Source organism: Ceratosolen solmsi, unplaced genomic scaffold, assembly GCF_000503995.2.
Source record: "Ceratosolen solmsi marchali unplaced genomic scaffold, CerSol_1.0 scaffold56, whole genome shotgun sequence".
Lineage (NCBI taxonomy): Eukaryota > Metazoa > Arthropoda > Insecta > Hymenoptera > Agaonidae > Ceratosolen > Ceratosolen solmsi.
The window spans coordinates 3,636,904-3,651,644 of NW_011948425.1; the positions used below are offsets into that span (position 1 = coordinate 3,636,904).

A 14,741-nucleotide genomic window follows, 5' to 3' on the forward strand; every position below is an offset into this window, starting at 1 on the left:
CCGCTCTCTCCCCCCCCTCTCTCTCTATATATATATATATATATATATATATATATATATATATATATATATATATATACGTGTGTGCGTGCGCAACCTCCTCCGTCTTATTTCTATTTCATTTCTATTCCATTTATTTTATTTCGCATTGCGCCGACACTTCCTTTATACAAAGCGACGACGACGACATAGACGACGACGACGACGACGCAGGCGACGACGAAGACACGGCTACGGCCATCCACACACTGAATATCGCAATCGAGTTTAGCTACGTCGATCGTCTCGCGAGAAACCGACGATCGAAGAGGATATTGTGCTGTTTTTATCCCCTTTCACCGCGCGGACCCCTCCTCCCACCTCGCCTCTGGCTTTATAAGATTTACTTTGTATTTTTGCGTACGCATTGACATTTTCATTTTACTGCCTCTCACACGTAGCGAAGATGTACGCGTGGAAAATGTCCGATGCAGCAGCTCTTGCTCGCTACCATCTACCACTACCCCCCCCCCCCCCCCCCCCCCTCTTTTACGAGCCAATGTCACGCGAATCCAAATCAACGCTCGAGCGGGATTGAGACCTATAACAGTAATCTTTTAATATATCAAGATTTTGATTGTTGCAGGAAATTCTAAAATTCTGAATAGATATTTGGTACGCGATAAGCCAATATAATTTATAATCGCCTTCTCGGGCTATTCGTTATACGCACGAGAAAATTAGTTTCAGCTGCAATGCAATGGCCAGTGCAATGTTCATAAAACTAAACGTCCTTTCTACACAATTGTATCATCTTCTATAAGAATAATAAATTTATGACTGTGAAATTATTATTCTGAATAATAATTCAAACACCAGTTACAACCGATCATCTGCATGATTTACAATTTCTTTTTCGAATATAGAACTTTCCTCGCGCTCCAAATTTCACCCGTTAAGCTGAAACTTTCCACGTATTATTAAATGTATTACTTAACTTTTCTCAATTCTCCCTTCAGATTCCATATTTTTCTACAATTTCACACTTATATAAATAAAATAAAGTAGCGGCAAAAGTTTTGAAAAGTGCTTTAAAATTTGTAAATACAAATTGTGTATAGAAAAAAAGTAAGCTTTCAATTTAAAAAATTGTAAAAAAGCCTGAAAAAATTTTAGAATTTCTAATACACACACGCACACACACACACACACACACATATGTATGTATGTACGTACGTATGTATGTATGTATGTATGTAATGTCGTTTTAACAAGCTGTTGTAGTGTCTAAAAATTTAAAAAGTGAAAATTCACAAGCCGTGTGTTAGTTCTAAAATTAAATTATGTTGTTGAACTATGTATGTATTTATGTATAAGCCAAAATCCAATAAAATATACGTCTCTACACTGGTATTTTTAAATCCACATACGAATTAATCTAAATGCTATTTGAAACTTGGTTTTTTTTTTTTTTCACTTCCAAAGCACATACAAATTTTTATGCAATGTCACATATTGTGATGTAGCATGGGCATACGGTTTCACGCTACGATTCACATTCACAAAAACAATTCGAATAAAGAAGTGCATAGGCATTGGTAGTCTTAGTTGGTTGCGAATTTCGTAGCGAAAAATTGAAAATCCCGCGATTCCGATTGCCAACCGAATAAAGTCGCGCAAACCTATTCGTGTCTTCTTCGATTTTGTTAAACATTACGAAACATTTATATTTATGCTTTATCTATGGATTATCATTAAGCGTTCAAATATTTAATTATAATTACGACAAGCTCTTATAATTTATATTTACCAATAACATATGATCACGTGCATACGAGTAACATAAATATATAAACGAATAAATAAATTAATTAATTATAGAATTTAAAAATGCCGAATCTGTAACGCTATTATAGTCGGGAAAAAAAAACTAATAATAAACACTTATGTCTGCATTATATAATACACGAATTATTTTCGTTAATTTTCATAAAAAAAAGAGAGAGAGAAATTAATGAATAAATAAATGAAAATGACAACTAGATTTCATCAATACCATTGGATTCTAAATTTATTTACTCTTCAATTATTATTTATTTTTCAGGTACGAAACAATAAATAATTTATTTACAAATTAAATTTTTAATTGCCATTGGTAATATTTTTCGACTTTCTCGACAATTCCATTAATTACAACAGAACAATTTTCAAACATATTTTTAATAAAGAATGCATTTTTTTGTCGGAATAGTTCTAAACAAAATTTTTATAAAAAAGTTTAATTATAGGTTAAAAATATATACATTATTGATTTATCAGTAAAAGTCATAGTAAAATAAATAAACAGAATTTTGAAGAAAAAAACAAAAATAAAATAATAATAAGATTGTTAATAATAAGTTAATTGCATGGATTGCTAACTAATGAACTTTTAATTAGAATACTAAATTCTTATGAAATATTAATATTTTGTGTTTAATATAACTTTTAAAACATAGCTATATGAATTATATAAAAAAGATAAAACTAAAAATGATTTTAAATTTTTATTAAAAAAAGAAAATTACTATCTTTTCATAATTTTTAACATAATTTTGCTTTTTTTCTTCTTACACGAATTTTTGTTATTTGTTACTAATTAAATTAATAAATAAATTATTCACGAGTAACTTGTAAATTAATATTAATTCCATTATACATACATCAGATTTACAGAACAGTTGATTATTCGTCAAACTATAGGATAAAATGTAGAAAAACTTTGTTAAAACGATGAAATTACATATTACTCGATTTTTTAAATGAAATTGTAATATTAGTGGATTGATAATTGTGCGAGAATTTATAGATAAAAAAAAAGTATTTGATATATATATATATATATATATATATGAATTCTTAAATTTTCCATACTCTTCATCGATGAATGATAACTTTATCTTCTAACAAATGTCATTGCTTTATGTTTATTGTAATTCGTACTATTAAACGAATTGTCCATTTTGAATAATAAGTACAATTAAAACTTGTATATAATTGCATACATATTGATAAATGTAATTGTATTAAATGTTATAATTTGCATATATTGTAATTAACCATGTAGAGGCTATTACGCGGCAGCCATATGTCATTTTTTTTTCGTTCTATTATTTTATAACTCCAAATTGAATATTAATTACCAATTACCGATACCGCAATCGATTTCAGAATAAATGCAAATTTATTGTAGATAGTTGAAAATAAATCTTAGATTCTTCCATTAAATAAAATTACTAATAATAGTGATAATAAAAGTTCATATATAATTCCATGAATCGGTTAATTTTGAATATCAAATGAGAATAATAGAAGTTTTCTTTTTGACTGTTGCATTATGTTAAATTGATAACACAGCTATTGTTGAACATAACAATAACATGTTATATGTAAACAATAACAATTATGTAAAATGCCATTCAAATCAAATCGTAATGTAAATATAGGTAATCGATGCAAGATAAGACGTAAAATTTAATAGTGTCGAGTTTTTATATTTTTCGGAATACAAAGAATGTATTTTATTGCCCAGTGATATACGCATTATAAATTCGTAACTAATACCAATTCAGAACTTTAGAACCTCGGTAGCAATTAAATTGCGCTTTAAGCGTAATTAGTTTTCAAGTTGTTCTTAACAGTTATCTTGATGTATTATATATGTATATGTGGAGGTAAAGAAAAAAGTAAAAAATTACAGGTGAATTTTTTAAATAATCTTTTCGAGCCAACGGAAGGTCTTATCTTATAAGTTCATTCACCCAAAGAATTTGTCTTGAAACTACTTAGTCTCTGGACTGAAAATTCCACGAATTGAAATAAAAATCGTCCGAGTGTCTGAAAAAAACGAGAAAAAAAACGAAAAAAAAAACGAGAAAAAAAAACGAGAAAAAAAAACGAAAAATAAACGAAAGAGTAAGATTATTGTTGTTAATATCAGATTCGATGAAAAATTATTACATTTCGAGTAGCGTAAGAACGATTTGACAGAAAAAGCGAAAGAAAGAAATGAAAGAAAGAATGAAAACTAAAGATAAAAGGAAAAAAAATTATTAAAAATGTGCTCTGTGAATTTGCATACATATGGGGAAGACGATCATTTAATATGAATACGAAGTAACCAATTTTACGAAGTAATTAAGGAAATAAAACTTTTGACAATCCTAATTCTAGAATGTTTTACATAAATTTGCAATTTTTCAAACGTAAAGCCATTGTTATTTTAGTTTTAAACATTTTAATCCATGTTATATCGGATTAATAAATCACACGAACGAAATATTTGCAGCAGATTATTTTTATAATCAGTTTTTACGGGTTAAGTTCTTATCTTATTAGAGCACTTTTTTTTTTTCACGAAAGAATAACGAAACTTAAAATCTTTGTAATCGCATTTTTCAGCATAATCAGACCTGTAATTTCATATTCCTCGATATTTACGTAGTTGTGTGCACAGAAGTTAATAAGGATTAATTAAGACCTATATTCACTCACAAAGCTTAAAGTCCAGTGAGCTTTTCGTAATGCGCGTATAGATAGGCTATATTATCGGTGTCCTTTGATTCTAGTTTCATACGATTACCAATAGACTATACACAAATCATATGTATATATATATATATATATATATATATACGTATGTGTGTACATTATGACTAGAAAAGTGATTTTGCATTGAAAGGAAGTAACAAACCTCAAAACAGTGGCAATTAGCCTATAAATTTTGTAACAAAGTCGTAAGACATCTAATATAATCGTTGTAATCTGGATATTCTGCTCTTAGCCTACACCTGCTTTCATTTGTCATTGCATTGAGCATGATGAATAGATAATGATTAGACACATGTGCATAAAATATTCGTAGTTTCTATGTATATGTTTATTATAATTCAAATGATTAAATATATGAGAATGTTTGGTGTAGGTAGTGAAGTGTCGGGCGTATTTACCTGTTCCGTTTTCGCCGCTCGGTCTTATGCGGGCGTCGTAGCTGCCGGGGCCGAGGATATGGTCCAGCACCTGCTTCTCCTTCTCCCGAAAGTTCATTTTGGTGTTCTGCACACATCTGTAAAACAGAAATTGCACGTGCTTTTACAGTAAACGATTTAACAATATCTATCTGTCAGTACCCACAACCACACTACCGTACACGTGCATCTATTTATTTATCTACCTCTCTCTCTCTCTCTCTCTCTCTCTCTCTCTCTCTGTATATATAAATATATATATATATATATATATATATATGTAGAGAGAAGGTCAATTACGAATGGTGAGAGCAAAGAACGAAATGAGAGCAAACTTCCAGGGTCTCTCCTTTATTATCTCTTTCTTCAACTCAACTTTTCAACTAACTCTTGTTTCTTTTCGCTAGTTTCGTTTTTAACTTTTTTTGTTTTCTTTTGCCACTCTTCCAGCTCTGAGTCGACTGGCTTGAGTTATGGATTTAACGTCTCGTTGTATTAATTGTCGAATTTTTCATTAATTGGACGGTCTCAGAAGGCATTTATACATTGTACTCTATTACTTGGTATTAAGAGCTGAAAAAAATTACTATTTAACTTTAATTGGAATTGTAGTTTGAATTTTAAATGCACGAAAATTTATAGAAAAGTTTTTAATGATATTTTATCTATGCAGTCATCGCGTGACCACTCTTTCTCTACAATATCAATGTCTTACACGGGCTAATGACTGAATGTTAAAATTAATAAAAATACATATGAAATGTTCAAAATGGCACGGATAGTAATGTCTATTAAATGCAAATTATCATCCTTAATTGATATTTGTCGACAAATTCTTAAAAACAATTGAGACAAGATATTTTAAGATGAAATAATATTTGTTTGTTTTTTTAAAGGGAGCAGCTTTGACACCTCCAAGTAAATAATTCAGATAAGTTTTCACGGTAAAATGAGAGATTACTAAATATGTATGGATGTCCGAGAAAAACTAAAAAGCACTAAAAATAAGGATAAACAACATCCAATTAAGCTTACTCACTGAAATGGAGAATTAAAAAACGAAGAGGACAAGAGGACAAAAGGTACATAGGGGGCGGGGGAGGTGGAGGGGGGATGGGGATGGGGGGAGCGAGTGAGTGAGCGAGTGAGAAAGGAAAAATATCGAACGGCTGTGGAGATACAAAGCAAACAAAACGTCTCTCTCATACGTTGTACCAATTATGAAACGATCAACTAATGCTCTTTTGTATGCGTGATACTTCATTGGCCACAAGCGTTGACGCAAGCAGCACAACGAGCAATAACGATAACAACAACAACAACAACAACAACAACAACAACAACAACAACAACAACAACAACAACAACAACAACTAATACTACTACTACTACTACTACTACTACTACTACTATTACTATTGCCAATACTATGGGTCCGCCACCACCTCGTTACTAGCACCACCAATAACAGTAGCGATGCGAGCAAAGATTAGGAGCTTCGAGTACGCGCGTAAATCCGCGTCCGCGAGTCCCTTCTCTTTTTCCTTTTAATTGAATAAAGAATCGCGCATCCGCGCCATCCTCCCCCGTTAATTCCCTCGAGGACTTCGCCGGCGCCTCCGAAATTGCCCGTAAATAATGGGGCGCACGCGGAAATCCTCGCGGGCGACGTCCACGTAGCCTCCGGCTGGATCGATCTCCCTAGGGTAGTGGCGACGAATACGATGTCGACGACAACGAGCCAATTACCGGGCTGGGCTATGGAGGTATGGCCGATCCGTCCAACGCATACGTGTAACTTGGAGGATGCCAATTCACTGCGATCGGATTGCATTATCGGCGATAAAGAGAGTCAGCCGGTGAGGGCGTCTCAATAGAGAAATCCTTGGATGAAAGATGATGCCTGAAGGATGGATGGGGTCGGGCATCGGTTGCGCGCGCCTGCGCTCCAGAGCCTATCCGCGTCTTTCCAGTCGGCTAATGTACTCCGTGAAAACTCATTTTTCCTTTGTTTACTGGGGCGCTGGCGCGCGGGCCGCGTTAGAGGGCGGATGGACGGTATGGGTTGGTGGGGTTGTTGGGGTGGGGTTGTAGGGTTGGGTTGTGGGGGTGGGGGGTGGGAGGAGGGGGTATGGGGGATTTGGATTATGTTATAGGCACCGTTCTACGGATAAGTGATTGATCGTTGCGCATTATCGTGCGCGCTTGGGCAAGTTTTTGAAATTCAATGCGCTCTCATTCTTTGATTTGCTTTATTTTAATCGATGCTCTATGCCTATCGGTCGATCATTAGTGCATTCGATGCGCACGAGTACGTTAACGATCTCACTGTAGATTCTGAGTTTTTAGCGGGAAAGGTGATCATTTTTGTTGTGACGATTGTCGATGCACTCGGTGCTCTAATGCAAATATTATGGGTAATTGAAGAGTATCGATTACTCCTAATATATATATATATATATATATATTCATGTTAAATTGTACATTTGATATTATTTGTGTAGTAATTTAGATTAATAAGGTTGGACTTGCGTGACTCTCGTGCTGATTCGTAATCGCTCGTTGTTTATTTTTCTTCCAAAAAGTAAATATTATGCCACCATTACGACGGCTTCATCGACACTGTCATTTTAACTGGCAGTCATACGATTAATCAAACACATTATATTTTATTTAAAACGAACAAATAGAAAAGGAATAAAACTTTATTACACACGCGTGAAAATTGTATTTATAAGCGTCATTTTAGCCACTCCAAGTATCGCTAATCTTATTAATTGATACGTCAAACGCTTTCGATAATCCATAATGCCTATGTAAATAAATTTTACAAATCACTGTTAATAATTTGTTTGAGCGATATTCATCTCGCATCTCTCATGTATTGCATGTAATTCTGATAGATATTCTCGTAACGGGCTCGCACAATCAAGTTGTTATAAATTTATGCGGCTTGTGTACTAAACCACATTATAACATATTTAGTGAACGTGGAGTGACCAAAATTATGTAAAAATGAGGAAGCGTCGAGTAAATTATGTGGCTTTACTGGACTGGAACCTGAGGTTTCCTCAGATTTTCCTGACGAATCCTCCTCTGGCTGAGCTCGCTCGCTCGACCTACCAATCTCTATGCATTTCTTTTGCTATTCTAATCGGCCTTATCGCAATAATCTCGATACGAAATGGAATATCCACGCCCTGCTTATATGAGAGTTGATAATAAAAAAAAAACAAAAATAAAAACCAATATATATATATATATATATATATATATATATATATATAAAGTAGAAGAAATGAAGTTAGAAAGAAGATATAAGTTTCTCCTTATCTTTTCATTTATTATAAATCTTGTCTATTTAGCCAAAACGTGTGATATAAGTCGATAGAACGAAACCGTAAAACGGCTGTATTTTGAATGGATGAGGAATTTTAATGCAACGTGGATAAGCTTTTCGTCGCGCGGCGGGGGATAAGGTTATGCCACAGTGCCATTCTGAAAATTACTTGGACAATATATATATATATATATATATATATATTATTGTTTTAGACTCGAGGATGAGGACGCCAATGGTCGTATAAAAGTCGATGGTATAAAAAACCTATGAATTTCTGAATTTCTCTTAGACCCTAGTTACATCTTCGAGTGACATTAGGATTTACAAAATCCGTGTATACCGTGAAGGATCAAGGGACTGGATTGGAAAGTAACTTGATTGAAGGGGAAAGAGACGAGATACGGCGGAGAACGAAGACCGAGAGCAATATCGGATAGTATAGAGAGTAGAAGCGATCGCAACCACTGCTCACTATGCTAATAATAAAGCGGAATGAGATAACAATAACTCTTGATAGGCGAGGCGGCTTATGGGCGGACGAGGAGGACATGGGTTATTAGGTACCTGCATCCATCGGCGACATCCACAAGAAGAAGAGGTTACGGCGACTAATGAGGCCCCATCCGCGCACCAACCTTAATGAGATCGGCAAGGTTTACAGATTCTTTTATGCTGAAGGGAATGGAAAAATGTAGTGTGCAGGGTTAATTGGCTTTGTGACTGCTGTCCCTTTCAACTCAACGCGAACCGACTCGACTCGACTCTCTGTCTCTCTCTCTCTCTCTCTCTCTCTCTCTCTCTCTCTCTCTCTCTCTCCTATTCACGCCTACTCAAGAGCTGCTGGCTATTATATTGCTTAGCCCGGAAAAGCCTTTCTTTTTGACGAGACATTAAAGGCTCCAACTTTTACGTTCTTTTATTGATTTTCTGAATCATAAATGAAACGCAAAGTCTTACGTTTGCGCTACACGAGATTGACGTGTGGTTAAGCCTCGTAATTGCGATTGAACTTGCAATTAACGTTGCTGCTCGTACTTGGTCATCGATGACGTTGAGTTAGAAAAAGATAATCGAAAAAGGGGACAAGCCTAGTCCACGTTCTTTATTGTCAATCTTGACTTTGGAAAATCTTCTGTCAATATTCTTCTTCCTTCCCGTGGGATACTATTTCTACTAGAATATAAGCAATATGAAATGTAGGCGAATAATTTTATGATATTGAGCTTGTAAAACGTAGAAAGACATGTTTAACATCGTTAGCTATATAAATTTATAAAATTTAGGTTTTCGTTAGGTCCTCGAAATTTCTAAATCCTATTCAATGTAATATCCGACGTAATATATAACAATTTTTGCGCAATTACCTATAAATGAAAATTAGTATTATTTCGATGAAAAATGTATTCATTGATTTCAGTCACGTAATGTAATTTATATTTCTCTTTCCGTCGTAAATTTTTATAAAGGAATTATGTCCTGGCGTAACACAATGATTGTTACAATAGTCTGTGGATACGAAAAATAGACGAATAATCATGGACTCTTGAGTGAAAATGAATATCCATGTAATAAAGCTTGAGTGCTCACTAATATTGTCAGATGCACTTTAATACATTCTTCTTTTTTTTTAGTTTCCGGGCACGTCCGATACTTAGGAAAAGGCATTAAATTAACGCGCAGAATGAAACGCTCTGCGATATTTGCAAAAATATTGTTGTATTTGTCGATTAAAGGGGTGTAGATGGGGAGGAGTGGGGGGGGGAGGGGAGTTGGAGAGATGAGAAGTAAGGAGAGATGGATCCGCTAGTTATTTTCCGTATTTTCGACCAATCGTGCTTTATTTTTGACTCCTACTGAACTAATTCCCGACCGACGACAGCCGATAAATTTTCTCAGGTAAATTGAAGAGGAAGAAGAAAAGGATGGATACAAATAGAGACGAATTCGATTCGTGCCGACTGGGAATGAAAGCCTTCCACTCACAGCCAATCCTAATGCTAAATCGTATATTTTAGAATTATATCATTTATTCCGGTTTCTCATGAGGCGTATCGAGCATTATTAATGCCAGTGGATTTCCTACGAAATGATATTTCTTTTAATAAGAACTTTCTCTTCTTGCAGATTCGCACGACAAATTACGTACATTTTACTCGATACGAGCTCATGCAAGAATTATTCGTATTACCACCCAAAAGGCATAAAACTTCGCCTCTCCATTGTTTTATGTTAGCTCGTGCCTTTAATGGAACCTTAAATTTTTTAAAAACTTGATCTTCAATAATTGACGACTTTAGGATAAACATTTATTACTAAAATAATTTCATAAAATTAAGGCAAGTTCGTGAACGCCGTAGTTATGATGAAAAATGTATGCAAGAGAAGTATAAGCGCCTTCAGCATTTTTCATTAGATATAAAATTCTAATGCAAACTAACGATCCCGAACATTATTATTTTATTTCAACAAAATGTCAAAATCATCGGTATGACTTTTAATTTCACTTTATCGTTTGGGCCAAGCATAACTAGCAAAAGTTCAGCCGGGATTTAAGTACATTTGTAAATCCATTTCAATACATTTCTCTTCGGATGAATAATTCATACGTATTGCCGTATTAATAAACTAATGGGATGGAGTAGGTGTTGGAGGCGTTGGAGGTGGAGGAGGGAGGGAGGCGAGTTTTAATGTGCTAAAGAATTATTGCCAATGTAAAAAGTATCCTTGTAATCGAGATATTTTACGTGCTTGTTAAACAAGTTATCGCGATGTCGGGAAATTTTCTGTAATGAAGCGGGGACACGCACATAAAGGGTAGTGAGCCGTTAGGTAAGGGCCGCTCGTGGATGGGAGGCGGGACAAGTGAAGCGTTGCGAATCAAGTGAAAACATGTCCCGGGCATTTAGCAGAAATTTGACATAGGGGGAGGAGAGCTCGGTCGGCCCCGTGCGAAATTACTCTCCACTTGGCTCCAATCTAAATAGACCGGTTCTTAGGTCGCTGGTGGTGTAGGTGCCGTGTAGATGTGATATATCGCCGTGTTATGGAGGGCCGAGGGATGGTCGTAAGGTAGCAGAGGTCGTTAACAGGATCGGTGCCGAGGGTCCGTCGCGGGACTAAGATCCGCGTGCCTCGGGTAATTCGCGGATTCCGGAAGCGATGAACGCGTTAACGCGATGTCGGCCGACTTTAACAACGCCTCGTGAATTATTTATTGGCCGACCGATTTCTGCCTCCGCTGAAACGTTCGCACTTTAATTCCAGACGTGGCTGAGTGGCCGTGAGTGCTTGATAAGCCTAAGCCGACCACCATTTATTATGTCCCTAAAGTTGTAGCGGCCAGCGCTGGCAGTTGGCAGTTGCACGCTCATTAATGCCATTTGGCGCTTAAAAAGGATGTAAGGGTTTTCGTTGCCTGTCGAGTCGGTGTTATTTTATTACCACTCGATAATCGCCTTAGTAGCTGCAACTCGGTACTGCGAAGGTAACCGTTCTCCCAATAAGAAATAGTTTTGCGAATATTGGCAGTGTGAAATTACGATGGCAGTGACTTTACGCGCTTATCGGTGTCAATTAACTGGGAAGTTAATTTGTGCGCTCAATGCGCTATTTATAGGATCGATGCTGAGAAGATATAAAAGTACGTTAAGTACGATCGTGGAATTTTCTTCCATAGATGTCGGAATTATATATACATATAAAATTTCCTATAAACGGCATTTATGATTTTTCATTTAGTGTGATGAATAAGCTTCAGTACAACATTTATTCCGCCACATCCGACGGATGGTTTCTTTATCATATTTATTTCTAATTCAATGCAACGGGCATAGAAATGAAGGAAGGAAGGAAGGAAGGAAGGAAGGAAGGATGAAAGGAAGGATAGATGGTTGGAAGGAAGGAAGGAAGGGAACAGGTAAAGGAGAAAGGAAGGGAGAGAGGATGGTGTGGAAGGAAGGAATGGATTCGAAAAGTACGAAGACAGCAAAGACACAACCAGCAAAAGTTTAACCGAGGTGGACACTCAAAATTAAGTGCGTCACGTATACAAACAGGTCAGAGGTCACGCACGGACGATTCGCATATACAATTCCGAGCCTCGTTTCCCTTTTACCACATTTATAAATCTTGCAAAGCATTGCAAACTCAGGCAAATCGGCATAAATTGATACACCACTGATACTCGGCTTTAGCTTAACCTCAGTATTATTTTTTTATTATTTTAGAATGCACGCATAGGCACGCGCATACGTACATATTAAGTACGATTGATTAAATTATAGATAAATTGTCAATTAGCTAGTTGAACGAGTACAATTGGTACTGTTACACGAATCCAACTGTAGCACTACTCTAGCATCTATCCTAGCTCACTCTTTTCCCTCCAACTTTACCATACGATACGCGTACAAGGAAATGGAAGGGAAGAGAAAATTGAGTAACATGTTGGCAGTATAAATGTTGTGAAGCAACAGCAAAGATCCCCTCCACGCCAGATTCTAACGTACAATTTAATTAGTCGATTTGCTTATCACGTAGCTCGTAAGAGGTCAGAGAGTAACGGATAAGACGTGGGAAATTGATCCAGCGAGTACACACCTGCGGCTGCGCCGAGTGATTGTTATTTAAAAGCTAAAGCTATCGAATTGAATACTAGCATTCGTTGGCCCTAATTGAAGTTGAATTAAAATACGTGACTAGCGTATGTGATTACTCCCCGAGCCCTGATCCTGTAACGTGTCCAATTGCTTAATACGCGAAATAGAAGCCGACACCTTCGATTCTGCCGGCACTCCGCGACCTCGTAATGGATAAGGTCTGGTGGCTCCGAAACGAGACATTCCTTATTTATTTGGATCTTAATTTGAACTGGATTTCGATTGATTGTTATATGGTGGGAGGGGGGAGGGGGGAGACGAAGGAGGCAATAAGAAATAAAATGATCTCTCGCTTCCTATCGCAGTTCGATGAGCAGACACAACTGATTTTGCTAAATTGGTAGCTTGTCAAAGTTCCTTTATGTCGCTCAACTTCGATACACACACCTTTAAAGGATAATGTGACAAAGGCCGGAGGATGTCACTAAAACTTTAGATCATTCTACTTCTGCTAAATTCTGAAAATAATACAAAGATTTTACCGTCTAACGGGCAAAATAAATACGGCTTAATAAACTTTATTATTTAATTGCTCTTTACGATCTCTTTACTCTTAACGATTCCCGTTTTCTCCATACCATCATGATTGTTTATCATAATAAATTTTCAATTAATGTCAATATGTCTTATAAGATTTAAGTTTTATATTGTTCATATGTTGGTCATGAAATGTCCTTAAATATATGTGAACGAACCTTTCGTGAGCTGAATTTTTAATTTGACTTTTGGTAGATAATTGAATGTAAGTGTCAGAGAAATTCTGTACATGACGTTTTCTGGCGTCAGAGCGAGCAATAGAGGAAGTTTGCACAAAAAATAAAATAAAAAAGAATGAAAAAAGAAATACACGAGAAAAAGGGGAAAAATAGGTAGAGAGTTCGGAATACTAATAAAAGGAAAACCGAGAGAAAAGGCATGATTGAGTGAGAGGAAGAAGAAGAGCGTACGAAAATGAATGGTTAAAGAAAAGAGGACGAAAAAAAGTAGCTTACAGCAAAGAGGTATAGAAGAAATATAATAAAAGAATGACAAAGCAATGGATAGAGAGAGAGAGAGAGAGAGAGAGAGAGAGAGAGAGAGAGAGAGAGAGAGAGAGGATGGCGAATATGTGGATGAAAGCAGGCAAGTGAATGATGTAAGTTTAGGGTGTAGACCGACGCAATAGCCCAAGAAGAAAGAAAGTAAGTGAAGGGCTCACCAAGTGAGGGTGTACAACGACGAAGGCGACGATGACGACTACGACGAAAGTATTTAGAAAGGGACCAGAGAGAGAGTAGGTTAGTATAATGAAAAGTATTTAAAGGAGAACTGGAGAGAGCTAAAGAGCAGAGGATGTATATATACATATATATATATATATATATATATATATATATATAGAGAGAGAGAGAGAGAGAGAGAGAGAGAGAGAGAGAGAGTGAGAGAGCGTGGTAGTGGTGTGTTTGCGAGAGTTTTTGCGTGTTTGTGCGTGCGCGCGCTTATACGAGGGAGGATGAATAGACTGAGGCGTATATGCTTTGAGAGTGAGCGAGACGATACGCGACGGCGTTTCTCATCAGTGCTGGGCCGCAGGCTAGACGCTGAGCTTGAATATTTCACCTGAGATGTCTTCGTGACTGGGTGTGCACGATCTACGTATCTACGGCAAACCATAGCGAATGGATGAACGTCGACTGCAGGAACCTTTAACCCATTATAGGGTGAAGCAGGAACTAAAGCCCTTAGAAGACCAGCGACACGAAATGCTGCAATTGT

General features: G+C 36.1%; 1 protein-coding gene across 6 annotated transcripts in view; it reads right to left on the reverse strand.

The window, feature by feature from the left end:
- GluClalpha (glycine receptor alpha 1) overlaps positions 1 to 14,741 on the reverse strand; it is a 120,541-nt gene that overhangs the window by 74,222 nt on the left and 31,578 nt on the right. For all 6 annotated transcript variants that reach the window (XM_011500343.1, XM_011500342.1, XM_011500344.1 and 3 more), the window contains exon 3: positions 4,968 to 5,083. In XM_011500343.1, coding sequence (XP_011498645.1) covers positions 4,968 to 5,083 — 116 coding nt within the window. The remainder of the gene's footprint in view (positions 1 to 4,967; positions 5,084 to 14,741) is intronic.